Source organism: Euleptes europaea, chromosome 16 (assembly GCF_029931775.1).
Source record: "Euleptes europaea isolate rEulEur1 chromosome 16, rEulEur1.hap1, whole genome shotgun sequence".
Classification (NCBI taxonomy): Eukaryota; Metazoa; Chordata; class Lepidosauria; order Squamata; family Sphaerodactylidae; genus Euleptes; species Euleptes europaea.
This window is the reverse complement of record NC_079327.1, coordinates 33,400,648-33,427,346: the sequence shown is the minus strand read 5'-3', so window position 1 is coordinate 33,427,346 and position 26,699 is coordinate 33,400,648. Positions and strand designations below refer to the sequence as shown.

The 26,699-nt window shown below is 41.2% G+C and overlaps 1 protein-coding gene across 1 annotated transcript in view; it reads right to left on the bottom strand.

Moving 5' to 3' along the window:
* Positions 1 to 1,182: 1,182 nt before the first annotated feature.
* The window catches only part of CRACDL (CRACD like), a 54,384-nt gene continuing 28,867 nt past the window's right edge, over positions 1,183 to 26,699 (bottom strand). The window contains exons 4-11 of the mRNA XM_056861985.1: positions 25,552 to 25,687; positions 24,629 to 24,790; positions 23,694 to 23,762; positions 19,652 to 19,879; positions 14,914 to 16,537; positions 6,228 to 6,421; positions 2,171 to 2,309; positions 1,183 to 1,344 (exon numbers count right to left, since the gene is read on the bottom strand). Of these exons, the coding sequence (XP_056717963.1) occupies positions 1,202 to 1,344; positions 2,171 to 2,309; positions 6,228 to 6,421; positions 14,914 to 16,537; positions 19,652 to 19,879; positions 23,694 to 23,762; positions 24,629 to 24,790; positions 25,552 to 25,687 (2,695 nt within the window). The 3' untranslated portion in view covers positions 1,183 to 1,201. The remainder of the gene's footprint in view (positions 1,345 to 2,170; positions 2,310 to 6,227; positions 6,422 to 14,913; positions 16,538 to 19,651; positions 19,880 to 23,693; positions 23,763 to 24,628; positions 24,791 to 25,551; positions 25,688 to 26,699) is intronic.

Sequence of the window (26,699 nt, the reverse complement as noted above, 5' to 3'; positions counted from 1 at the left end):
CAGTGAGTCTAGTGAAAGCGCATTCCTTCATAGGCTCTGACCACTGCAGCTGCAAGGTTCAGGAAGCAGGTACAAGCAAATGTTATCTTTAGTTTCTGCCGTGATGTGTGTGAGCTTGGAGAAGGGCATTTTTTTTTAATGTGCAAAACTTAAAGCATGCAGACTCTAGAAGGCTGTGCCTCAATACTGCAGACATCGCCAGAGTTCTCCAGCAGTAGAAAAGATCAGGGTACGAACACAGTATTTCTGAACACAGGGCTACAAAGAGAAACTAAATTACAGCCTAGTCCTTGGGCATGGATATAGATTAACCCTTCATCAGCTCTGCTCAGTTGCGACTTCTCCCCCACAGACCACAACGTGCCACAAAACTAAGAGAGCTCCCTCACATGCTCCCTCCCCCACCCCTCACCTCATCTAGGAAGCGATGACTGCATGAGAGATCTCAGCTTTTAAATGCAGGTCCTTCTTGCCCCTGTGATAAAGCACCAGATCAGGACTTGAACAAACACAGGATCACCCAATTCAGTGCTGATTTTTTTAAAAATAGTGTTTTGAGGAGGTAGGGGAAGGAGAACATGACACTTACTTTTGAAGCAGTGTCTGAATAGGCCTTATGAATAAAGTAATGCTGGGCGACTTAACTGGTACAATGGAGATAAATAGTGTGTAATACTACCCACTTTTCTTCTTTCAGTATCTGTTATTTTACAGTCAATTTATTTTTCATGTGTTTCCAGAGAGGAATTATTATTAAATTCTTACCGAACTATATAGAGAGTTTTTATTGTTTAATGTCTGGGTTTGAAATTGCTTGTAAGATTCGATGTAGTCAACAAACATCTGTATGGAGGATAATTTGCTAACTAGTAAAACAATGGTTAACACATTTTAGTAGACACTCTAGGCATGTTTGTGACAAATCACACTGCAGGGAAAAAGAAATGCAGAAAGTAAGAAATAACTCCTGCAGAAGACTATTTTTCTGACACTTCTTCAAGAGATAAGCAGGCCTTTATCACACCTTTCTAGTGGGTTAAACATATAAACATGGTTAACAATTCTTCCTCCACGTTCTTGTTTTAAAGCCTCTTTGATGCTCTGTGGATTTCATTGTGATTAACTGTTTTTTATCAATTTAATTAAAACAGTGTGTTAAATTATCCTAAGTAGCAACTACTACCAGTATAAAATGCTTGCCCTATTTTATCATCTGGGGCATGTCGCTCCAAGCTTGAGATTTCTTTTTGGCAAGTTCCATCCACGATGGCTGATCTGAGGAAGAATGAGTGACATTCTTAAACAGCTTCATGTCTTCTTTTTCCGACGGCACTGAATATTGAACTGTGCGGAAAACAAAAATATTTCCACCTTAGCATCTGAGGGCCCAGCAGTTATACATGGTTTCCCCTTATCGTCTTAACTGTTCTGCTACAACACTGAGGTGCCATCAGGGAACTGCAGTAAAATTTTCAGAACCTTGCCTGTGGTAAATGTCCTATGAATAATATCTTTGCTACAAAGGCAATTCTGTAGCGTACAAGCGCTAATTTCATCAAAACCAACATTGGTAGGGACACGTTTATTGAGTGCCTGGGCTGTTCCATGCACGATACAGATGCAAAACTAGGTTTGCTACCAAACAGGCACTCCGCAAGGAACAGGAGCCGATCCTAACTCTCTCATGTGTCTGTTTATACAATACGTGCATTTACAAACACGTTTATCCCGTTCACACTTTGTTTTCAGGTGCACACTTTAAAAATAGAAGGGTGCAAAGTGGCCCTCACATTAAGGACATGTGAGAAAGGGGAATAAATTTGGCCTGCAAAGAGCAGTATTCTTTAGAATAAAGGTGCAACCCCCTCCCCAATATTATGAACACATAACATGAACTGGGAATACTGACTTGGATCCGATGGTGTCCTGATACCAGTGGCAGGAGGTGGTATTTCCCATTTCTACCCACCCCACTCAGAGCTGCAGCCCCCATGCCTCATCAAATGCCATTCTTCACGGTCTTCTTACCCTCAAGAGTTGCCTTTCTGGGGCACAGGGGTTGCAGCTGGAAAGAGAAGGGAAGCCACTGCCTAAGAGTGGAACTCCATTTTTAGGGACTGCACATTCGACCTGGGGTTTATATCAGTATCATGAATGCTCGATTTCCTACCAGGGCTATGATGTGACAGCAAGCCAGCTCTGGGCAGCAGCTCCTGTGTATTAGATGTCGTTTCTTTCATCTCTTCTTCAGAAGGAACTGTGGATGGCAAAGTGCTCCGGGTGGGGTCTGTCTGTTGCTTGACAGCTTCCTAAAAAGGGGTGGGGGACAGAAAGCGGGATAATACTATACGAAATAACTGAGCGTGAAAGATCCACAGCAAGGATTTAAAATAACACGAGGAATTCAGGAGTAAATATGACTAAATATTGTCGAAGGCTTTCACGGTCAGAGTTCATTGGTTTTTGTAGGTTATCCGGGCTGTGAGACCGTGGTCTTCGTATTTTCTTTCCTGACGTTTCGCCAGCAGCTGTGGCAGGCATTTTCAGAGGAGTAACACTGAAGGACAGTGGAGAGACACTGTCCTTCAGTGTTACTCCTCTGTTGATGCCTGCCACAGCTGCTGGCGAAACGTCAGGAAAGAAAATACCAAGACCACGGTCTCACAGTCCGGATAACCTACAAGAACCAAAATATGACTCTCCTTCTCAACAATGGAATAATCCTGTCACATGGCACTTGCCTGCCCTGTTTATGTCGTTTGACCTATAAGCGCTCCAAAACATTTTAATGTTCTGTGGGCTGTTAGGATGTAAATCTGTATTCAAGATTTTGAACTGTGTAACTACAACTACCTGGAAATAGGTTGTAATCACCATTACAAATTATTCAATGATTTCTGCTCTTTGGCAATGAGGACAAACACAAAGAAAGCCTGACAGAAAAAGGCATGTGATGGACAAGAGGTAACTGTGGAATTACAGTAATATTCTATGCTCTTTCAAGAGAAGCACACAGTTGTGCGCATCTTTGTCCCAAAGGTTTTTTTTTTTTTAAAGCCACAAAGCACCTGCTAATTTGAATGGAAAGGGGGTAGGGGTGAGAAAGATCTTTCCAACCATTTCCCTGCTCATAATCACTTCCATCTGCCAAAGTGAATGTGTAACGGAAAATACGAACATCTTCCAGAACAACATTCAAATAAACTAAAGGTATCAATAATGTTCAGAAGATGTGTTTATCCCCTGCAAGTGAAAGATAGTGTGTGCATAAGAAAGTAAATTCTACGCTGCTAAAATCAGTGCACATTTACAGTCATCTAAATGATGATTAACAGTGCCTTCCTAAGCAGAATAACCCCTTCTAAATCCATTGAGATCAATGGGCATAGAAAAATATAACCCTATATTGGATTACACTGTGCATTTCCTCTGAGACCATATCTACCCAGGACAGTCCAAAGGAAATTCTGCAGACTAAAAATGGAAGTTTGCCTGGACGTTATTGTTTGGAAATTTCTTAAGAAATCAGATAAGTTGTCATTCTTTGTTATAAGTACTACTAATCTGGCTGAAGGCTACTGTGTGCTGAGGTATGATTCAAAAGCAACATTCAACACAGAGATGAACCACGGGGAAAAGTACAGTTTTGATTAAACCACAGCTGCCGTAGTTTGTCTTCTTTTCATAATTTAAAGGCTGAACTAGTCATTATCACAATGCAATGCAGAAACATTAATTTACCGGAGAAGCGGTATGTAAGGATTAGAACAGGGTAAAACCCTTTTAAAGCACCATTACTGTGTCATGCGAGTCTGATTTTTCCATATATGATGTTCCAAAATAGTCTCGCCAGCCTCCAGGTGGGGCCTGGAGGTCAGTTTCCCTGGAAAGAATGGCTGGAGAAATTGACTGGTAAGACGGAGGTCCCTCCCCTCCCTAAAACCCCACCCTCCCCAGGCTCCATCTCCCAAATCTCAATGGATTTCCCAACCTGGAGTTAGCGACCCTAGCTCCAAATCTAAATCACAGTGCTGGCCTTAAGCATTAACAAGAAAGGTTTCTGATTCGTTTCATTTTTCTATATCCTGACATTTTTTCCATTGCCGTTTTGAAAGTCTAAAGTTCTCACCACCTCAAGTCTTTATGAAAGTTTGTAGGCATGTGAAAAGGTAACCTTCCCCCCGCCAAGGAAACGATCCCCCCCTACAAAATGAATTGTAAAATATATGTATGTATCTGATCCTACAAATATTTATTTAAACTTCCAGTACATGTAATCAAAATTGTTTGCAACCCTCCCTGCTGGCAGATTTGAAAGAGACTTTCAGGGGGGGAAATGCAAACATTCCTAAACTTAGGTATGAAGGGTATTTTCTGTTAACTGGAACTTAAGGCGCTTTCAGAACTGACTCTGTGGCTCATTTCACACAAGCGGGGATTTTTCCTTGCCTGGAAAGTAGGAAGCCCCCACATTAAAGGGAAACGTCCACAGGGTTGTGGCATTCCTGGGACTTTCTCCTTTAAACCAGATTAAAAATAAATATTTTATTCTAGTTCAAAGGGGAATCCATGGAGAGTCTGTGGGGACATTACCATATGAGGGGGGACTAAGCTAAGCTCCACTTTCAAAATGGCACAAGGCAGTTCATTGTCCTGCACTATCCCCCCCTTGTATCCCCTTTAAAGGGCTTTCCCACTTTCCCTGTCAAGCCATGCTGTGGGGAGGAGAAGGTAGGGGGCAGAAGCAATGGAACAGGGCTGTGGAGATGCCAGCCCCACCATCTTGCTGCTGCTGCGGCTTCTGCTGCCATAGCAAGGGTATGGTTTTTTTTGCACCTTGTGGATGCAGTTTGCATTCCCATTTCCACATTTGTAAATCAAACAACAGCCACACAGAATGAATATTTGATTTAAAAGTGGCTCCCTTATGCCAACTGTGTTGCATGAGCAACATTCAGAAGCGATGCTCTAGCAATTAAAAGGCTCTCGGCTCTTCCTAGCAACCATATTATTGCAATTGTACAAATGGAATGAAGTGAAGCATTCGCCTATGGGAAAAAACCCACTTCCTGCTTTTTTAACAAAGAAAAAACCCACAGGAGATCTGAAGTCTGGTGATTGGGAGGGATGGGTATATATATATTGCCCCCAAAAAACAAATTTGAAAATGCAGAAACTACATAATATGGAGGAAAGGGCATCACGTCTGGTGCCCGGAGTGATAAGAGAGCTCCCTGTAGACTGGCTGCCATCTGGAGTGGAGTCCTGGGCCAGGAAAAATCAGTGATCTGACATTGTATAAGGCAGCTACATACCTTTGTAAGATGTAATAAGTACTATCCAACAGGTGCCTGTGTCAATGAACAAGACAGCAAGTTTTGCCACAATTACAGTGTGAAATTTGAGTAATGAAAAAAAGTTGGGTTATTCAGAAATGGAGCTGTGATTGGCAAGAAAGACATCTATATCCCTTTCAGCCAGAATACCAGACAATCAGAGCCGTTCCTCAGTTGAACAGGCTTTCTTGGGAGGTGGTGGGCTCTCCTTCTTTGGAGATTTTAAAGCAGAGGCTAGATGGCCATCTGACAGCAATGCTGATTCTGTGAACTTAGGCAGATCATGAGAGGGAGGGCAAGAAGAGTTGTGTCAGTGTTTGGCCCTCGTGGCCCTTTCTTACATGCCCAGGGAAATGCTGATCACCACTTTGGGGTCAGAAAGTAATTTCCCTCCAGGCCAGATTGGCCAGGGATCCTTTTTTGGCCATCTTCTGGCCATGGAATAGGCGTCACTGGGGGTGTGGGGGAGGAGGTAATTGTGAATTTCCTGCATTGTGCAGGGGGTTGGACTAGATGACCCTGGCGATCCCTTCCAGCTCTATGATTTTACCTTAATCTTAGCAAAAGGTAAATAGTCTATACACAGCCTTTGTGTTGTACATCAAAGTGCTTTAGGTTCACAATGAGAGCCAGTGTGGAGCAGTGGCGCTACAGTGTTACATTCCCAGGTTCAAAATCCTACTTTGCCATGCTTCAGAATCCTACTGGGTGACCTTCAACCAGTAACCATCACTCAGGCTAAGCTTCCTCGCATTCTGTGGCTAAATTTATTGCATCAGATAATGATAATATGCAATCACAAGAGATCTCAGAGAATCAATCACAATAGTGAGATAAGCAAAGAAAGCCACTGTAACATTAGAAAGAAATCAAACAAATAAGTGTGATCACCTCTGCTCTCTCCATCTCTTTTTTTTGCTTTTCTGCATCCGTCTTAGAATAAACCACTGGTTTTTCTTCTCTGCTAAACTCCTGTTCTATGACTCTCTGCTTTTGCTTTGCTATAGTAACCCAGGCTGGTATTGTCTGGCTTTCCATTCCTTTTGAAATATCCACAGCACTCACAGGAGAAGGCACACGTTTCTCTGTGGAGAGAATTTGAGAGGGAAGTTATTTAAAAAACAGAACAAAACAGTTGTTCCATTTTGGAAGCATTCACCAGGGATGCACAGCGCAATGGAGAGCACGCCAGCAGTCACACTTTTGTGATAAGATGACATCGGTACAATGAAAGAAACCAGGACTCCCCAGACCCCATTAACCTAAGCCTTGAGACTCATATCACTGGGCAAAGCCTGGTGGTGTCATTGGAGAGGGTCTAGTGATGTCATGAGGTGGGACCTGTCGATGTCACTCTGAACTGCAGCATTGTTGATTTATTTATTGTTTATACTTGTATCCCACTCTCCTCATGAGCAGGGCTCAGGGTGGCTAACAACAAACAAATTAGTAGTAGTAGTAGTAGTAGTAGTAGTAGTAGTAGTAGTAAAATGACCCTGGCCCTTGTGGTATCCCAGAAGTTGACAGTATATTTTCATTCCAAGCTCAAGGTAAGCAGAATAGGAAATATGTTAGTCACTAGTAATTACAGCAATTTTGTATGCTATCTAATCCTTAGGGAAGGTTCAGCACTGTGCCCATATTGAGCCCAGAATTAAAATGAATCAGAGATGAAACAGGGTTCAGGGAACTGGCTTTCATTCTATGTTTCCGTTCCTCTGATTTACAAAAATAGAGAATTAAAAAGCCTTTGCTCCTCTGCAACTCTGAGGTTCACTTCCTTTAGGCATTTTGACTCATTACTGTAAGGTAGGTTTTCATTTGTAAATGTTTTTGCATCTTTACCCCCTGAAGTTTCATATCCAATTGTGCAGCTACAATGAGTGGACCTTGCCAAAAACACTTTCTAAAAATATGTACTCTTAGGCATTGTTTAGACATGTAGCAGAACAAGGTTCCAATGAGAGCCACTGAGCAGAATGGACCGTTTTCCACTTCAGATACAGGACAACCCATTTCAGATTTCCTCGACAATATTAATTCCCTGTAACTGGAAAATTAGAACAGCATCTGAAGGACTAGGCCAGAACCTCCCTCTGTAACATCTAATGTTTACTGGAGAGTTTTTTTATATGGGGGAGCATTTCAATGTGAGTCTCTGTACTTGCAAGTATGAAGTGGTACAGCCTCTTTTGCCACTTCATAATTCTACTACCGGCTGCTACCAAGCTTCACTCTCTACATATTAAGGGAAAACTTTCATTGCATTAAGAAAGAGACAGAAAAGTCATTACTAGAAATGGGTTTCCTGCATCTCAGGGCAATGGATGGTACAGTAAAACAAGCCAGGAAGGGTCTAAAAAAACGAGCAAAAATAGGCGCTTCAATGTACAGCTGACATTGCTCTGCATGACACCACCTTTAGAATCATATGATTGGTAGAAAGAAGGTGCACAATTAGTGACTCGATATGAAATCTTTAGTATGTAAAGATGCACGAGAGGATTTGTAAGCCAGCATGAGAGAGCAGGCATAAGAGAGAGAAATGAAGCACGTACAATGTCACAAATTTGCAAACCCATCTTGTACACTAGTTCCAGCATTAAGTGAGGAAAGACAAGGACTTTTAATGAAACCCACAGCCCCCATACCTTGATTCCCACCCTTGAATGGAACTACAGGAAAAAAAACCGTCTGCAGCTTTTTAAAGACAATAGCGGTGGGGTGGGGGGGGAGTCACAAAAGGTAGGAAAGATGCCTCCACCCAGGTCACCAATAATTTGAGCACTGTTCTAGCCACTAGTGATAGCGCTAGGTAGACTGTAGCAGGTGTGTGAAGGAAGCAAAGCAGTCTAAAGCCACCACATTTAAACATTCTATTCAAAACTTCTGGAAATTACCAGCTTGGATTTTGGTACCTGTACCTCCTCCAAGCCCCTATATACTTTTTTGCCCCAAACCTGGAAAAATCTGTCTATGCCAATATGCACAATCAATATATCTATTTCCAAATCATGCCATCGATAGTATGACTAATAGAGATGCAAAACAGAGCTAGGGACAAACTTGGGGGATGCTCTACAAACCTGAGGGAAGTCCCAGGGTTGCAGAATATCTGAAATCTAAAGGGAGGGATTAAAACACCACAAAATAACAGAAACAATGCCTGCACCTTTGATAAAAGAATGCCCACTGAACTCTTAGCAGCTGTAGGGAGTTGCTAGGCAACTACAACAATATTACCAAGCCTTCTTCTGTAAAGCAAACTGGTGTGTGTGTGAGGGGGGGGGGGAACAGGAGTGGATTGGAAGGCTGAAATAGCCCTGGGAGAGGTTCCACCCCCCCTTCCACTGTAATGTCCTTTGATGGAAGAGTACACACTGGGGTCAAGTCCAAGGACGACTACCATAAATTCACTATACACACAACTTGGTCCAGTCCGACCAAGGCCTGGGGGCCACTGTACAACTTGGCCAGACTTTTCTTGGGGAGAGGCTATCAAGGGGAGGTAAGGAAGGAAAAAGCTGAATACCGGGGTATGTGTGTGTGTGGTTAGATAAAGGTTGGTTGGCTGGTGGATGGGAAGGAGAAAAGGAAGCAGGAACAGAGAGAGAGCCTAAGGGGGCTGCCAGAGAAGGAAAAGGGGAAATGGTGGAGTAGGAGGATACAGGGGAAAATGAGATGTCCTCACAGGTACCTGAAGATCCCTCACTTCTTCCTCAGATACCTCAGATCTCACTTTGCATTTGCACGTTCCCAGAGAGAGGAGGCAGCTAGGTAACTCTTCAACAAAAAATGATAATAATCTGTCTTTTACTGTTCTTCCTTCATTTGTTAACCATCTTTGAACTGGCTATTGTTACTTTATTATTATGTTTTCAGTATAAAATATAAGTGCAACAATATCACCTTTACAAAGAGAGATGTGGCTCATTATAGATTGGGAGATATGTACAGAGGAGGAATCCTAAAACCTTTACAGGAGATAGTAGAAGAGATAGGCAAGCAACATTGACTAAAAACAACAGGCCTTTATAGAAGGGTTAAAATGATTAACGAAAAAGGGGAAATATGGTCAGAGGAACCAATGGAAGAAATATATAAAGAAATGCAAAAATCAAAACAAGGATTGGCAGGAAAAATCTACAGGAAAATGATTTCAAATAAAGATAAGACAATAACATATTTACAAAAAACTTGGAGTAAGGAAGGTCAGATATCAGAAAATACAGCATGTAAAATTATAAAAGGACTAGAGGAAATAAAAGTGATTAAATTCAATGAATTGGAACATAATTTTTTTACAAAATGGTACAAAACACCAGCGCAATTAGAAAATATGTTTCCAGGACTAAGCCCCATGTGTTGGCATTGTAGACAATCTAAAGGTTGGTTCTCCCACATGTGGTGGGAATGCCCAGAGGTTAGGGACTTTTGGACACAAATATTAGAAATTATAAGGAGAATATGTAAAGTATCCTTAACCATAGATTTTAAGCTAATGTTAATGAGCACAACAGGGAACTCGGGGGTAAATAAGAGGGATCAGGCCATACTCAAGGCTATGCTATTAGCAAGCAAAGCAGTAATAGCTCTGGGTTGGAAGGATAAAAGTAAATGGACTATAGAAATCTGGCACAACTATCTGTTTGAATTTATACAGTCGGATATCGTCGAGATGATGCGCCAGAAGACTTCATGGGAAGACAAGAGCAGGGAAATCACGAGTAGATGGAAGACCTACTTAGAGTGGATATCAGTGGAAGGAAGAAAAGACATTCGGTGGAAGATCCAGACTTTGTGCCCGTGGCTGGGGACAAGAGACTAAAAATTACGAGGAGAAGGAGTGGGGCTAGGGAGGGGGATGGGAGGGATGGGAGGGAATGAGAAAAGTATGTTATACAAACATTGTATGTAGAATAAGAAATATATAATTGAAATTTGTATAAAAAGAAATAAAAAACAAAAACAAAGAGAGATGCGGCTCAAGACATTTTTAACACCATAACAACTATGTTGCCAATCACAGAAAAGTTACTATATAAATGAGACGAGGTCTTCATTTTCTTTTGATACTCTTAAAAAAAAAAAAAAAAAAAAAAAAAGCACAACCCAAAACCATCATGTTCCATTGACAGGCATCATTTGTTAAACAACATAAAATGAGTAAAGAGAATTACAGTGTGATCCTAAGCAGAATTACCCCCTTCTAAGACATTGACCTCAGTGTTGATATTTAGGATTAGGTTATGGGATCTTTTAATTAATCAGAATACTACACATGATGGAGACAATACCAGAAGTCTAAACTTCTATATAAGCTTTTGGCCTGATCAGCCCAGACCATTATTATGTCCTCCGCCCCCCAGTATACCACCTATGCAGGCTGCACCATCAGTTGCAGTTCCACAGTAGCCCATCAACTGCATGGACCTGCGTGTGAGGGCTACAATGATCTGATGCACATCCCCTAAATTAGACGTGTGTGGCATATGGCCACTTTGTGATGTCCAAACTACATGTGATGGTAGCAGATCTTTAGAACTGCCCCAAAACAAATCAGCCCCCCCCAATGTAACCTCCCCCACCACTCACCCACTATTTTTTGCTCTTTAAAGTCAACTCCTCAATCCCATTTTCTGTTTAAGCACAAAGAACTGCCATCACCACGTGACGTTTGAGCCTAAGATTGCTCGAAACTTTGAGTTTAGAGAAGGAATGCAGGCACAGTGCTCTCTGAATAATTGCTTGTAACATATTACTTTCAATTCATTTGCCTGACACTAGGTCACCTTGAATGATTTTGTTTTTTCTGTCATGTTATAGTCTAGTGAGCATTTGTGGCTCACTCTGGCAATGCAAAGCACTGGGGAATTCGTAAGCCAGAGTGAAACCCTGAATCTTTTTACACAGCCTGATTGTTATTTCTGTCTGCAACCACCACAAGTAAAAGCTATAAATGGTTTGATTTATTTTGGGATCACCAGCAGGCTCTCTATACAAGGAATCAGGAAGGGTGAGGTGGCATGCCTCAAGGAGAGGATCTGGGATACCATTAAAAGGCAGAAAACTATTATTGTGATGCTAACATGGGGGGGGGGGGTTGGATTTTATGCTTCAGGTATCCAGACAGATAAGAGGACAGATGAAAAAGGGAGAGAGAGGGTTAGTTCACAGGGAAAGGCTGCTAGGAATACTCTTTTCTTTCCCCTTGTGGTTCTACAATTCTGCACATCTTGTCCGAATAAACAAGCAAAGCTTTACTGGATCATTCAAAGCACATTTTGAACAGCAAACATTTTCGTAATGAGTGAAAATGCCCGTTTCTAAGCATGACTTTTGAATTACTAAAAAAAAAAAATGGGTTGGATACATGAAGAGCACAAAAGCATGGAAGCAATTTTTTAGCCTTCTTCTCCCCTTAGCAGCCCTCTACACCCCCTGAAAAGCTGATGCTGTGTGTCACTCTTTGGAGCAATATGCCATGTGACAGAAGTGGTTGCTGCAAGGAAGTCACCTAGGAAACTCCAGTCAATACAGAATGCTACAGCCTGGTTGCTATCTGGCACTCGGTGGAAAATGCATGTTCCACCCATTCTGCAGACATTCCACTGGTTACCGACCAGTTATCGGGTTCAATTCAAGGTAACAGTTATTACCTACAAAGCCCTTAATGGCCCTGTACCAACACACCTGCAGGAGCATCTCTACTGCTGTGCCCCACCACAACAGCTACTCTTATTTGAGCATAGCGTTCTGAAGGTCCCACCCTGCAAACGGGTAAGACCAGCAAGTGCCCGTTCACATGCATTCTCCTTGGTAGTTCCCACCTTGGAGACGACCTGCCTGAGGTTGTCAGGAAGGCCCCCACACTTCTATAATTTCACAGAATGAGCAAAACAGAAATGTTCAGGAGGGCTTCCTTATAAAGGGATTAGAACTGTAGTATAATGGAGCAGCTCAACTGGTCTTTTCTGCAAGGGTGAGTATTGCAGCCTATTGTAATTTTAATGGATGTATCACCTCCTTTTTTACTACAATGTCTTCTGCCTTTATAACCCTAACAGATTTTGTCTCTAGCAGATTTTGTTGCATTGTTTTCAACTTCTGTAATCCTATTGTACTATATACTGTAAGTCTTTGATGTCTGATTGAATTCCTTTTCATATTTTGTAATTTTCTCTTGAATCTAAGTGAGAAAGGCAAGCTATAAATGAACGCAAAACAACTAGCACAGCAGGGAGAAAGTTTTTTTGTTGTTATGGTGTTCTTTTTTGTTTGTATTACGTTTTTGTGTTTAATGTAAGGAAGCATTCAAAAATGTGATTCCCTCCCTCACTCTGAAGCAGTACAATCTATTCTAGCACTTCAGGAATCTACCACCGCATTTTGTCACATGTGCTGATCAGGCCTTTTATCTTCTGCATATAGAAAAGGCTTTGTTTGACTGTCGCCCTTTTGTTATTTTACCCAAATTCCATTGTATAGAAGTTAGGGTAAAGGTAGTCCCCTGTGCAAGCATCGGGTCATTCCTGACCCACGGGGTGACGTCACATCCTGACGTTTACTAGGCAAACTATGTTTATGGGGTGGTGTGCTTCCTCAGTCGTCTACACTTTACCCCCAGCAAGCTGGGTACTCATTTTACCGACCTCGTAAGGATGGAAGGCTGAGTCAACCTTGAGCCGGCTACCTGAAACCAACTTCTGTCAGGATTGCAGTACTGCAGCTCACCACTCTGCGCCATGGGGCTCCTTATAGAAGTTACTCTCTCTCTAATTTGGAGTACCTCTTAAAATCTTATAAATAAGAGGTTCACGGTGCTCTAGAGAAAAAGAGGGTTCCGTTGAATATATGAAATCACACATTTCCTAACTTCCAGGGGCATATAAAAAGGGGAATGAAAACTGGATTCAAATATATAGCCTACTTGTACTGCTGAAGCAGCATACACTGAACTTATTATGAATGAACACTTTATAATGACATTCATTCTTTAGGATTTAGCTCTGTAAATGATGGCCCAGCACTGGCATAACTTATTCCACACATTTAAAACATAAGACCCTCCTGAATTATGATTAGTAAAAGTTTTTGCTTATTCATGTACAAAGTCACGGGCTACAATTGCAAGTCAACAACTTTTTTTTGCATCTAAAACACCATTGATGGAACTTATTTGTAAAATACAAGAATATTATTTTTAAAAAATCTTAAAGACAATTTTATTCAAAGACAGTGTGCGCCATATTATTTACATAGCCGACAAAACCACTGAAATACAGGTAACTCTGGGTTAGAGGATGGCTGCCAGCTGGCACTGTACCAACCTTCGAACAGAAAAAACAGAGAACCTCTGTACAAGATCACATTTTAAAAACCTCAAAGAACAACCACATTTGCAAATGCTTGGAAAACTGAATGAATTCTCTGCCTCACTTTATGAACAGCAGCGGTACAGGAGGCCTCAAATAGAAATCGGGTTGCCAGGTCCCTCTTTGCCACCGGCGGAAGGTTTTTGGGGCAGAGTCTGAGGAGGGCGGGGTTTGGTGAGGGACTTTAATGCCTTAGAGTCCAATTGCCAAAGGGGACATTTTCTCCAGATGAACTGATCTCTATCGGCTAGAACCATGTACGGTTCTAGTCTTTCCTCAAGGCAAGAAGCAAGAGAGAGAGACCTAGACCTTTATTTTCGGCCTGTAATTTCCCAATACTCAGGCTTTTCTCCTCCAGCCTGCAGGTTAGTTCTGGGCAGGGAAGAGCAACACAGGGACAAGACTCACACCTTTGCTTAAGTAATATAAACAAATTTATTGGTTGCGAGAGAGCAAAAAAGAAAATAAGCTCTTACACCATTACAGGCAATTTAAAAAGTAAAACAACAAACTCAAAGCAGCTAGAAATCTACTCTACTTACAACACAGTTGTAACAGCAGATCTCCAGCTATTACCTGGAGGTTGGCAACCCTAAATAGAAAGCACAGTACCTGTGAGGCCATCTCCCCTCCATGCGCTCCCACCTGCCCTTTTCTGCTCTCCACTGAGGCTTCCAGTGAGTCTGCACTGGCCTCAGAATGGGAAGAAGAGGAACAGCTGGACTCAACTCTTTCCCTGGCTGCTGGGCTTCCCATTGTGGAAGAACCTCTCAGCCCGCTTTGTCCTCGGCCTTGACTCATCAACAGCTTTTTAAAGTGTGGGCTCCACCCCTCAAGCCCATGCAACTCACCTGTGCTTGCCCCTGCAAGTTCATGGCTCGTTCTTTCCCAATTCCACCCGCATACAGACCTCTCCCTCATCCGTGCTTGTCTTCTCTGGTGGCTGTAATCCCCTGCACCTGGAGCCAACCCCAGGACTTGAGGCGAGCCAACTGCTCCAGCCTCGTTGGGCATGAAGCCCTTTGCTGTTGGATGAGTGGGGTGTGTGTGAAAGGAGGAGGGCTGGGATGCATGAGTCTGGGGCGGAGCTCTGTAGAATCCTAATGAATTGTATCCTTCCCCACACCACACACACACACCATGCAATGTGTAGTATGCTTCAAAAGTTATTTAAATGTTTTTTAAAAAGCCAGAAGTCTTACCAGGCACTTCAGAGGGACCAGATTTCTTCTCTAAACCTTTCTCCTCTTCATTTTTTGATTCAGAGCCTTTGATCACCTTTACCTGCTTTTCCAAGCTGGTATTAGTGCCAGTAATAACGTGTTGTAAAACAGGTTTCCTTGGCAATGGAGGTTTCACACTGGACTGTTCAGAGGCCTTTGTTTTAGTTTTGCAGGTTTCATTTAAAGTGTCACTGATATTTATGTCTGTTATTTTTCTCACTTCTGCCTTTTCACTTTTCAACAAAGGTGAAGGCAGCCCTTCTTTTTCTAAGTTAAACTCTGCGCTGTGTCTTTTAGTCTCCTTTGATTCCCGTGAGGAGCTGTCTCTGTATCTCAGCGATAATGAAGTCGATCTCAGTTTGACTTGAAATGGATTTTCATCTCCACAGCCTGACTGGCTAGCACTTGACTGCTGTGGCAGGCCATTGCCAGAACTACTCAGCACGGATGCTGGATTTATGGCCTGGGGCAGTGGCTCATGCACCTCCCTACCTAATCCCCTACCTGTGCTCTCCATTTCTGACTGTGGAGGAGGAGATGTCTGTTTGCTACTGCTCTTATTCTCTTGAGAGGTGCTTGTCTCATTCAGCTTCTCATTTCTTGAGGAGCTTTTAATTTTGGTCAGCAATGCCTGTATGTTTATTGGATGTTCACATTCTGCATTATCTTTCATGTTCAAGCTGCCAGTCCTTAGCCTCTCTCGAGATGATGATACGGAAAATCTTTTCAAGGCATTGAGCTCGCAGGCTTCTTTCTCAGTTTTCTCGCCCAAAATCAATGTACCAGGTGGTGCTGGAGGGCCGTTTTCCTTATCAGAGGCAGGGAGCTCTTGCGTAGGTTTCGTCTTGACTGGAGTCCAGAAAGAAGGTGTGCCTTTCTGTGATGAAAGAGCTGTACATGGTGATTGAGAATAACTACTATTCTCAGGACTGGTTACATCTGTAAGCTGGAAATAACTTTTTGGTAAAAGACAACTAGAGTTAGCCAATGAAGAAGATAACTTATTGGAAATGTCTTCCACAAGTGCTGGGGCATCCTTCTGTACATCTTTGCTTGTTTCATCTAATGTAGGGAGAATATCGGTTTTGTTTGAGACATTCTTATCAGACAGCAAGATGCTCTTGGAAGGCACATCAGAAATGTGTTTATTTTCCTGGTTTAAAATACTACTTAAATTCCCAGAGCATATCTTTTGTGTTTCATAGCCCTCTTTGTCCCTTTGTGTTTTCAGTTCTGGAGTAAGATGGAGGGTGGTTATATTTTCTTTCTGTTCAGAAGAGGGCAACGATGGTACGGTGTGTGATAATCCTTGCGCTGTTTGGCAACCCTCAGAAATATTTTCCCAGGGAGGCAAGTGCAACGGAGAAGCAGAGGGCAGCACGGAAGACTTTTCATCTTGGTGACTCAAGCTAGGCTGTAGGCCCTTTGACATTTCAAGTTGCTGGGAGTACGCTGCATTATTTGACGAAGCTGTGCTTTCTGTCAGGGACTGACAGTTGGAACTGACACCTTCATAGGCCAGCTCAGCCACTGCCTCTTTCCTTTCACATTCATCTTCCTCAGGGGTAGAGCTCAAGTCATTTTGAGACTCCGAAAGGCTCTTCTGCAAGAAATGAACAATAATATTTTTAAATTCTCTGCATCAAAGCATTACTTACTTTGATTTGCTCCCAGCTGAGGTGGCAGAATCACCAGATGTTTACCCTGCCCTGGTAGTCTTCAAAACATGTAATACATCCATTTCTTACTGCGTAGTCTTGACAGCACACACACAGAGAAATTATTATGCATGAGAAAAAAAGGAATGAGATTACTTAAAAACTTTGTTCTACATCAACTGAACAGAGACGGTGAACCAGAGGAGTGTAACGGGGGGGAAATTATGAATCAAAGTTTCATATTTCTTACTCTCATATCTTTCCTGGTTTAAAAAGGGGGGGTAGATCAGTCGATTCAGCCTATTATCTCACAAGATGTAACAAGATGCAACAACCTGAAATCTTTTATATTTGACATCTTTTTTTTGCTTTCAGGTGGTAGCAATGCTTTCAGAAAGCTCATAAATCATGAATTTATATCTGAGGTATTTATAATATGGCTTCAGAAAACTTGCTGTATAAATATGACTCTAGGACTGGCAAACTACACTGGATTATTTTACAGCAATCAGTTTATTAAGCATCTTCCTGTAATGCTATATTTATCTGCTTATATCATTGAAATCTATTCTGCAAACAGACTGAACATCCAAACAAAGTCAAATATTTGCGTTATATAGAAGTCCAACTTTTTGTGGCAGTTATTTCTTTATTATATTTATATCCCACCTTTCCACCTAAAAAATCTGAGGCAGTAAAACAAAAACCAGAAACAAAACAAGAAAGAAATGCTATAAAACAATTTAAAACAGCATCAGTTAAAGCCAAGAGAGTCATATGCAAACAACTATGAGATAAAAGAAAGACAATCTGATGAAGCAGCTAGTACGATTGCATGATTATGGAACAACCTTCCCAAGGAGGTGCACCTGGGCCCCCTCAGTTTTGATCTTAGGAGGCAGCAGAAGATGGTTTTATTTAGGACTGCATTTGATTGAAGCAGTCCTAAACTGTGATTTTAATTTTTTGTTTTATGTATTTTTATGTATTGTATTTATATTGTAAGCCAACTTGAGCTCCATCAGGAAGAAAGGCGGCTAATAAATGTTTTAAATAAACAAATGAACAAATAAATGAACAAACAAACAAATATAAATCTAAACTATACATAAATAAATAAAACAAAACAAAACATACCTTAGGGCCTACTTTTATCACCCAAACTGATCTGTTATTTTAACCGTGAATTATTTCAATCTGTTTTAATTATAAAATGAGTTTATTCTGGAACACTCATGGAGCCAGCAAGAGAAAAAGTAACCTCTGAGTTAGTCCAAATTGGTAACCCATAATAGGGGTGAAATGTGAGCAGCTTTAATATATTTTGCCTGGATTTTGTTGACCAAAGCTGCTGATTGTGAAATGAAGTTTCATATCTCTTATGTTTTGGTATATTTTACAATGGCTTGTTTTGATGCTTCTTTAGAATTATTGTTACCTGTCCTAAGATCAAACAAAATGGTGAGTTCCCAAAAAACTAAGCTAACAGTGCAACCCTAAGTAACATTACACCTTTTTCAGTCCACTCTGGAATAGAGGCTATTGTTAGGACAGAATATGGAGAAACAGAATGGTTTCCAATTGGCAAAGATGTTAGACAAGGATGTATTTTATCTCCCTATCTCTTCAATCTGTTTGCAGAACATATCATAAGGAAAACTAGATTAGATTTAGATGAAGGTGGAGTGAAAATGGGGGGGCACATTAACAATTTGAGATATGCCGGTGATACCCCATTGTTGGCAGAAAATAGCAAAGACTTGAAATGACTACTGCTGAAAGTTAAAGGAGAAAGTGCCAAAGCCGGACTACAGCTGAACATCAAGAAGACTCTTTGGGGAGGGGCTGTGGCTCAGTGGCAGAGAATCTACTTGACATGCAGAAGGTCCCAGGTTCAATCCCTGGCATCTCCAGTTAAAGGGCCTAGGCAGGTAGGTGATGTGAAAGACCTTTACCTGAGGCCCTGGAGAGCTGCTGCCAGTCAGAGTAGACAATACTGACTTTGATGGACCAAGGGTCTGATTCAGTATAAGGCAGCTTTGTGTTTAAGTAATGACTTCTGGGAAATTACTCAGCTTTGAGGTGGACAATGAGGAAATTGAAACTATTCAAGACTTTCTATTCCTTGGCTCCATCATCAACCAAAAGGGAGACTGCAACCAAGAAATCAGAAGTAGATTGAGACTGAGAAGGGCAGCCATGAAGGAGCTAGAAAAGATTCTTAAGTGTAAGGATGTGTCACTGGCAACCAAGATCAAGTTTATTCATGCCATAGTATTCTCTATTACTTTGTATGGGTATGAAAGTTGGACAATGAAGAAAACGGATAGGAAGAAAGTATATTTCTTTGAAATGCAGTGTTGGAGAAGAGTGTTACGGATACTGAGGACTGCCAAAAAGACAAATAAGTGGGTTCTAAATCAAATCAAGCCTGAACTGTCCCTAGAAGCTAAAATGACTAAACTGAAGCTATCACACTTTGGTCACATCATGAGAAGACAAGAGTCACTGGAAAAGACAATAATGCTAGGAAAAGTTGGAAGTCCCAATGTGAGATGGATTGACTCTATAAAGGAAGCCACAGCCAGTTTGCAAGACCTGAGCAAGGCTGTTAACGACAGGAGGTTTTGGAGGACATTGATTCATAGGGTTGCCATGAATCGGAAATGACTTTAAGTCAGTGGGCTTAAAAGAATGTAACTCTGTTTAGGATTGCACTGAAAATAACCGTTCCACAAATTCTCTTGCTCCAGCTATATTTTGTTACTTTCTACTCTCCCCAAGCTTTCTAGCTCTTAGACTTACAGAACAAATTACAGACTATCATTAGGAACAAACTGGAAGCAGACAGCTTTGAGTAGCAGATTCAGACACAACTTCAACTTTACCAGCTCTCCTTTCCACTATATTAGTCTGAAAGCGTTCTGCTTTTCAGGTGTATTTAACTCTCTGGGAAAAACATACATGCAGCTCTCATTATACAAGATAAAGAAGCAATAACGTAAATAAGGGTAGAGAATGGAATGGGCATTATGTCTTGGATTTTTTTGTTTCATTACCGAAGGTGGTCTTCTCATTTTGCTGGACCTCTGGTTCCGTGGCTTTACTAAAAGTTTGTGCTTAGCAGCCGAGTTATCCAAGACAGTGGTGAACTCAGCAGGAGTATCAAAATCTGCAGGAGGTGAGAGGCTGCCATCAGAGATTGGTACAGCCATGATTTTAACACTCGACTTCCTGGGGAATAACTGGCATTCTGCAGAACAGGTTCTCCAGGGGCTTGATGTGACCTAAACAAGAACCCCAACAGGGGGGAAAAGTGTTACATAGAAGAGTCACAGTTTTAATGTTTTTTAATTGATCAGCAACACAACCAGCAGCTATAGCTGCTTCTCTCACACATATAGTTTTTCCTCACTCAGACATTAATCTCTCTCCTAGAGAAAGCTATCTACTTTAAAACTTACAAGCAGCTGTACTTGTATGTAGGCTTCTCTGTCCCTATGTAGTCAAATAAGGAAGCCAACACACGCAGTGGCTTTCCATTCATTGCATGGATTGCCTAATAGACACTTGCAAATAAACCTTTTGAAATTTTCATTTTCTTATGATACAGATGCCAACATTCAGAAAAGTGAAGTACAAGAGGGCAAAGGAGAATTATCATGTTAAGGCAGTAAAACACAAAGTTGCCAACTCTACTGAGAACACATGGCAGGATATTCATTTAGTAAATTAAAACAAGACTACCTTGCCCTCACATTCACATTTCATTTAGAAATTATGAATCATATTTAGACTGAAGAAAGCCAGTGAGAAATTATGGGGACTGGGGGATTTGGAAATTCCATCTCACATCTCAAAATGTCCCCCTCAAACCACCCAGGGCCTTGAGCATGCTTATTCCCCCCCCCCCTTTAACTGACACTAAGATATCTCACCACTCTGTCTCTTCTGGAATGTATTTTGCTATTTCTGACCATTGCTAAGGGTTTTCTTGTCTTCTGGTTATTTTATGAAGTCATATTTTTCTGCATAGCTGAGAAGCTTCTCTGCTTGATCAGTGGATGGCCTTTGCAGTTACTGTTATCCAGACAAAGGCCAGCTAGCTTACTATTGGACACAGTGATACTGAAGGGATAGCTCTTCCCATTCCCAGTCATCCAAGTCACTGCATTCCTGCCTATTCCATTTTCCAGTTCTATCGTACAAAGAGAAAATACTTTTTACAAAGTCATGTTTCTTTTTAGGAAAATATTAGAATGGCACTGTGAAACTGGAATAGTTTTACCAAACGTTCTCCTTCAACAGAGCCTACAAGCAATCTAAAATTTTAGTACCTTACGTCAACAAACATATGTTTTGAGTACTTCAAAATTTTGTACCTTTCTGCAACAGAGGTTTAATTTTCTGGTTTTCTCCCATTTTTTTAAAGGATGATTGTGTTTGAATTTTATATGCAATTTTTAGCCCCCATTCACAGGTACAATGTAATTTAAAAAATGAATTTGAAGAATAAATCTTTTAAAATCTTTTAAAATGTTTCTTAGAAGAGATCTGTTCACAAACCTGATAGGATTTTATGTAGACATATTCTTGCCGCATTTTATTTAAAATATTCCTAACCCTCCTTTTTCCCCACAGGGGACTTAAAGACTTGCACAATAAAAATTCAAATTCACAAGTTCCACAATAATAAAACCAAAACAAAGAAACTCCACTAGACAATGCCACTATCTGCTTACAAATATATATATATACACACACATTTATATATAATATACATTTACATATGTATATTACAAATATAATATACATTGGGGGGGGGGCTGTGGCTCAGTGGTAGAGCATCTGTTTGGCATGCAGAAGGTCCCAGGTTCAATCCCCAGCATCTCCAGTTAAAGGGACTAGGCAAGTAGGTGATGTGAAAGACCTCTGCCTGAGACCCTGGAGAGCCACTGCCGGTCTGAGTACACAATACTGACTTTGATGGACTAAGGGTCTGATTCAGTATAAGGCAGCTTCATGAGTGTTCATGTGTTTGTGTGTACATATAATCCTCTGTTGCTACATACATGGTACTGGGATATGTGGAGGCAGCAGTCAAGATGAACCATCAGGCCAGGCCTCCAGGGGCTACACAACTCCACAGGCTGCTTTTGGGGAGAACTTTGTTCTCAGTAGAACAGCTCTGTCCGACAGGGCTGGTTCAAATGTATGTGCAGCACTCAGCATGTCATCACACAGAGTCTTGACTTAATGTGAAAAGCACCGTAGTATGTCTAAGGCAATGTGAAGGAACACAGAATCCCACCTATGGATGGAGTTTGTTCAGTGACATTGTTTAATGCATGTAAGTCACTGCTTAATTCTGAAGTCATCCAACAGTTAACACTGCATGTATAAAATTGTCTACAGCCATACCTTGCTGAAGCTCAACTCATCACTAATTACCCACACTGACAAAGGGAGCTTTGGCTCTCGGACGTTTACCGGTATATCCTGAAAATCTTGTTTGTCTCTAAGGTGCCACTGGACTCAAATCTAACTGTTCTACTGCAGACCAACATGGCCACCCTTTGAAACTTCCCACACTTGGAAACTGAGCTAAATGGTCTGATCACTTGTCCATGGCCAAAGCAAGTTTACAAGTCCAAGAACAGGAGTTTTATGGCTTGTGCTCTGCTCCCCGGACCAGCGCGTTCCACAAGAAAGTGATGCACAAAGCAGTAGGCATTATTATTCTCTAAACCCCCTGGGTTTAAAAGTATACTCAGTACATCAAGTAAATGTTCACTTAGGAAGTAATAAAAGAGCTAAGTAGTTCCGTTATCCCCATTGCTGCACTCTCCCTCTACCACATGCTGACTGTCTTTAGTTCTTTTCCAGCTGAGAATATCTAAATGTGATCTTTCAGGGGCTACTACAAATACTCTTCAGTCTTCTGGGTGTGTGTGCTGCTGATTAAAGAAAGGCATCTATTCACTCTACTCAAAGATGTGTGTGTGTGTGTGTGGGGGGGGGGAAACATTATTTCCGAAATTATCTTAGCTCATGCTGGGCTGGCTGAGAGCTGACTAAGTTCAGAGCCAGGTCTCTCAAGACCAATTGTCACCATCAGCAAAGAACATTGGGTTAGATCGTAGATGGAACAGCGATCAGGCAGTTAGAAAGGAATAAGGGGATCGTTGTTCCCCAACTTAGTGGACTGTTATTTTTAAAACTTATATCTAGCCTAAATGGCTCTCATAGGGGGCTTCCGAATAAAAGAACAGAACATTCAACAAGAGAGCAAAAGAGAAACCAAAAAAAACCTTCCTCTCCAGCAACAAAAAACAGATTAACACTAAAACCCTCTTAAGTTACTTATAATAATAAAAATGAGTAAAATTCAGTAAAACAACTACAGTGACAAATCTAATACATGAAATACTAAAAGGCAGCAGGCAGAGGAAGGAAGGGAAAAACTGGTCCCAAATTGTTCAGGGCTTTAAAAGGCAGTAACTCACATTCTGAATAGGGTCTGTAAGTGAATAAGGAAGGGTGTAGCTCTGTAAAACCAGGGGGTTACGTAAACTTGCATTTTGTACCAACCGAAGCTTCAAAAGGCACCCTCATAGACAGTGTACTGCAGTAATTAAGTCTGCATTTGGTCACACAGCATGGGGAACTGTGGTTGATTCATGACTCTTAAGGATTATATGATGAATATTGGCCCTGATCATATGCAAGTTCTGGGCAAGGAAAATTGGGAGAGGATGCGCAAGAACTCAAGACTCCCCTGTGTTATGATGCTGACTTCCCATACTGAGAAGTAATCTGATTAAGTCTGTCTCCATTTTGCTTCTATCTCCATTTTGCATTTGAAATTTCAAAGCAGGGCAAAGTATAGTAAATAAATGAACTCTTCCAGTATTTATAATGCAGTCGTGTAAGCCCCTAGGCAGGGAGCTTTTTGTTAACCTCTCAGAGAAGAGAGTTCTATCCCCTCCTTGTGTACAGTACTATGGAGGTACAGGAGCCTTACAGTGGACTGGGATCAGTGCCATTATGTGTTGTGTTTCTGCCCCTTAATATACATATAATATATAAGATTAAAGTTACCTGTTCTTCTTCTTCACTGCCTGTTCCAGCTAAACTCAAAGAGCTAAGATGCTTGTGAGAGTCAGAAAACTGTGGGGTGGAATGAGGAAAAGATTCAGCGATGGATGACAAAAATGAGATGAATTACACACAGAAGTTATATGCTATTCAAAGTACACCAGGATACAGAAAATGTAAGGTACAAGTGGAAAATCTCGGCAAAGCTCTAAGAATTAGTAATGAAGTTTTGAAAATCTTAAATTTTGGGGTGGGGAGTGAAGGTTCCACATAACAATACTGATTTAAAGCAATGTTACATTACTGTATGTTTCTTAGGTAACAGAAAGTATCAACAGGTTGAAATCAGTCATAATTTCATTCTTGTAACTTCTCTGCTACTTTTCTGGCACTGATACAGCGTCCCAGTCCAAATAAACAAATAGCCAAATATATTCCGGAATAATCTGCTATAACCAATAAGTCTTTGCCAAAGATATTCTATCAAGGTGTGTTTTAGAATCCTTACCTTTGTACATTTTTCTAAATAGCCTGCCTTTAACAGAGCAGGGTCCTACCTACAGACTCATATCCAGCAAACCAGAAGCAGAGCTTTGATCACAGAACACGTTCGCTTTATCTCCCCTTTCCTGGTGCAGCCCTTCCCCAGACTCCAGAAGATCAGAGGACTGCCAGGAACAGCATGAGATGTGGCATACTGGGTAGGCAGAAATTGCCACCCACAAACTCTGGCACATGGACAAGTCTGGGCACAAACTCTTGGTTATCCATCTCTGTGACACTCATTTCTGTCTTTTATTTGACTGGCTGTTTCTATAAATTGGAAAACCAACTACTAAACACAACAGAATATATTACTCCCCTGTCCTTTTGCTTTGTTTTCACAATAACATTATTGAATGGCATGCTTTAGTTCTTAATATTGCAATTTATCCTACCTGTGCTGTTCTGGAATTCAGAATTTCCTGTAGCAAAGACATTTCAGGTGGGCTTCTGGGTAGCCCGTCATCCTCTGAACTCATCCCAGCATCATCCACTCTCTTTGATGGAGTTCCAAATGGAGAAGAGCGGCCAAATTTCCAATTCTGTTGCAGTTTCAACTGCAACAAAATGTTTCAAGCACATTTTTTATGCATTTCTGCTACCATCAAACGACTGGCTCATAAGAATTTGTTTCTTCCCATGAGTGCATGCATACATAGAAAAAGTAATGTGAATCAGCAAATGCTGTCTTTACAATTTCTCTTAACCTCGGTAGCCCCATTTCCCTCAGATATGGCAATGACTAGGGATGAACATTATGAAATTAACTAATCAGGATCTGATCTGAATGTACCCTGTTTATTAATCTCGGAAGGATAACTAATCCAAATGAATTTCTTCTGACTTTGGAACCAATTAGCCCGGATCTGATCATTTTTCTTATGCTGTCAGAAAACTTTACACCAGCTTTCCGGGGGAGGGGGGGAGTAAAGAGTGAATCATCAGATATGCACCTGAAAAGCACATCATCCAGCCAGAATACTTTGTACCATACACCATCATCCCTGACTGGTGTTCATTCCAGTAGCACAGTGTTCATCCAATCCCATTAATGACTCACTAACATAGGGAGAACTCTCACACTATACATACGGGGGTGCTTGGTGAGATTTAGTTTAAACGAACAAAGGGACCTTGGTATTCCAGTTTTTTGGGGGGTAACCAAATACTTCAGAACATTAACTTAAAAGGAACTTTATTGAGAAATGGTGCTCTATATTAATGCCACTTGCATGTTGCTCTCAAGACAGGAAAAAGCAACTGCTTTGTTCAAGTTGGAACTTGGCAGAAAAATGCATTGTATATATTTTTAGATTACCTGCAAAGCCCTAATCCGACCGGAAACATTTTCTTGAGAAAATACTCGTCCTGGCCTTGCAGGCTCTTGTGCAGCCTCGGGAATGAAAATGCTGTCGTGGGACAGGGCTCTGCTTCCCATAATACTGTTGTGTATCCTAGAAGACAGAAAGCTAATAAAATTGCCTGTGCTTTGTTTTTAACCTTCTTAGTGAATATTTAGATTTTTTCACAATTTTGAAATTTAACTTTAAAATCGGAGAATAAATAAATGAGAGAACTGAAGGCCAAATCGATTTAATGGCCATCCAACACAGTAACCTGGGCCTCCATATTTTTAGGGAGAACATTCACTTGTTAATATTAAATGGATAAGGGGTGCAAATCCAAGGGATATACCACAGGATCTTTTGTGACACCACAGAAAATGTAGGAGAGGAAGTCTGGGCTTGGGCTTAGTCACAGCAGCTGTCCATGAAGCTTGGGCAAATGGAGACTTGCAACCCAGCATACTTTGCAGCATTGCAAAGGATTCTGGGATATACACCTGATCTAGAGCCACTTTGTACAGCATCTTGACGGAGACAAAAAATTCCCAGGTCTATTATACAGCAAACCTGGCTAAAACTAAAAGCCACAGGACATAAATCTCTGTGTTTCTTTGAAGCACCCCCCCATCAGTTCTTCTCACACCCATCTACAGTACTCCTCCCCACAGCCAAGTCTGCTTTTGGGAACTCTAATTTTGCTTCCTATTTCTTCTCGGTTCTCCTCACATGGCTTTCCTGATGATCATTCATGTGTCATAAATATGCAGTTTTCAGTTTGGGGGTGGGGAGGAGAGGAAAAAGTCTTTCCTTAAACTGTTAAATCTGCAGTAGGGGTAAAGTGTCTTCACCAGAACTCAGAATGTAACTTCTATTATAAATCTTATGTGAAAGCGCTAATGCAGGCTTGACAAATTTTCTTTGGCTGCAAAGCCAGCCCCAAAATTTAGGAGCCAGACTCATTTTTTCATCCTTCAGAGTTTTGTATTCATTACCTTATTTTTTAATGATTGCTACCCAAAAACCTAATCCTACACTCTTCACAATTTCTCATAACTTTATTAAAGATATGACCGGAGTATTGTAGTACAAAAATTAGTATAGGGGGTAACCCTGGTTATCA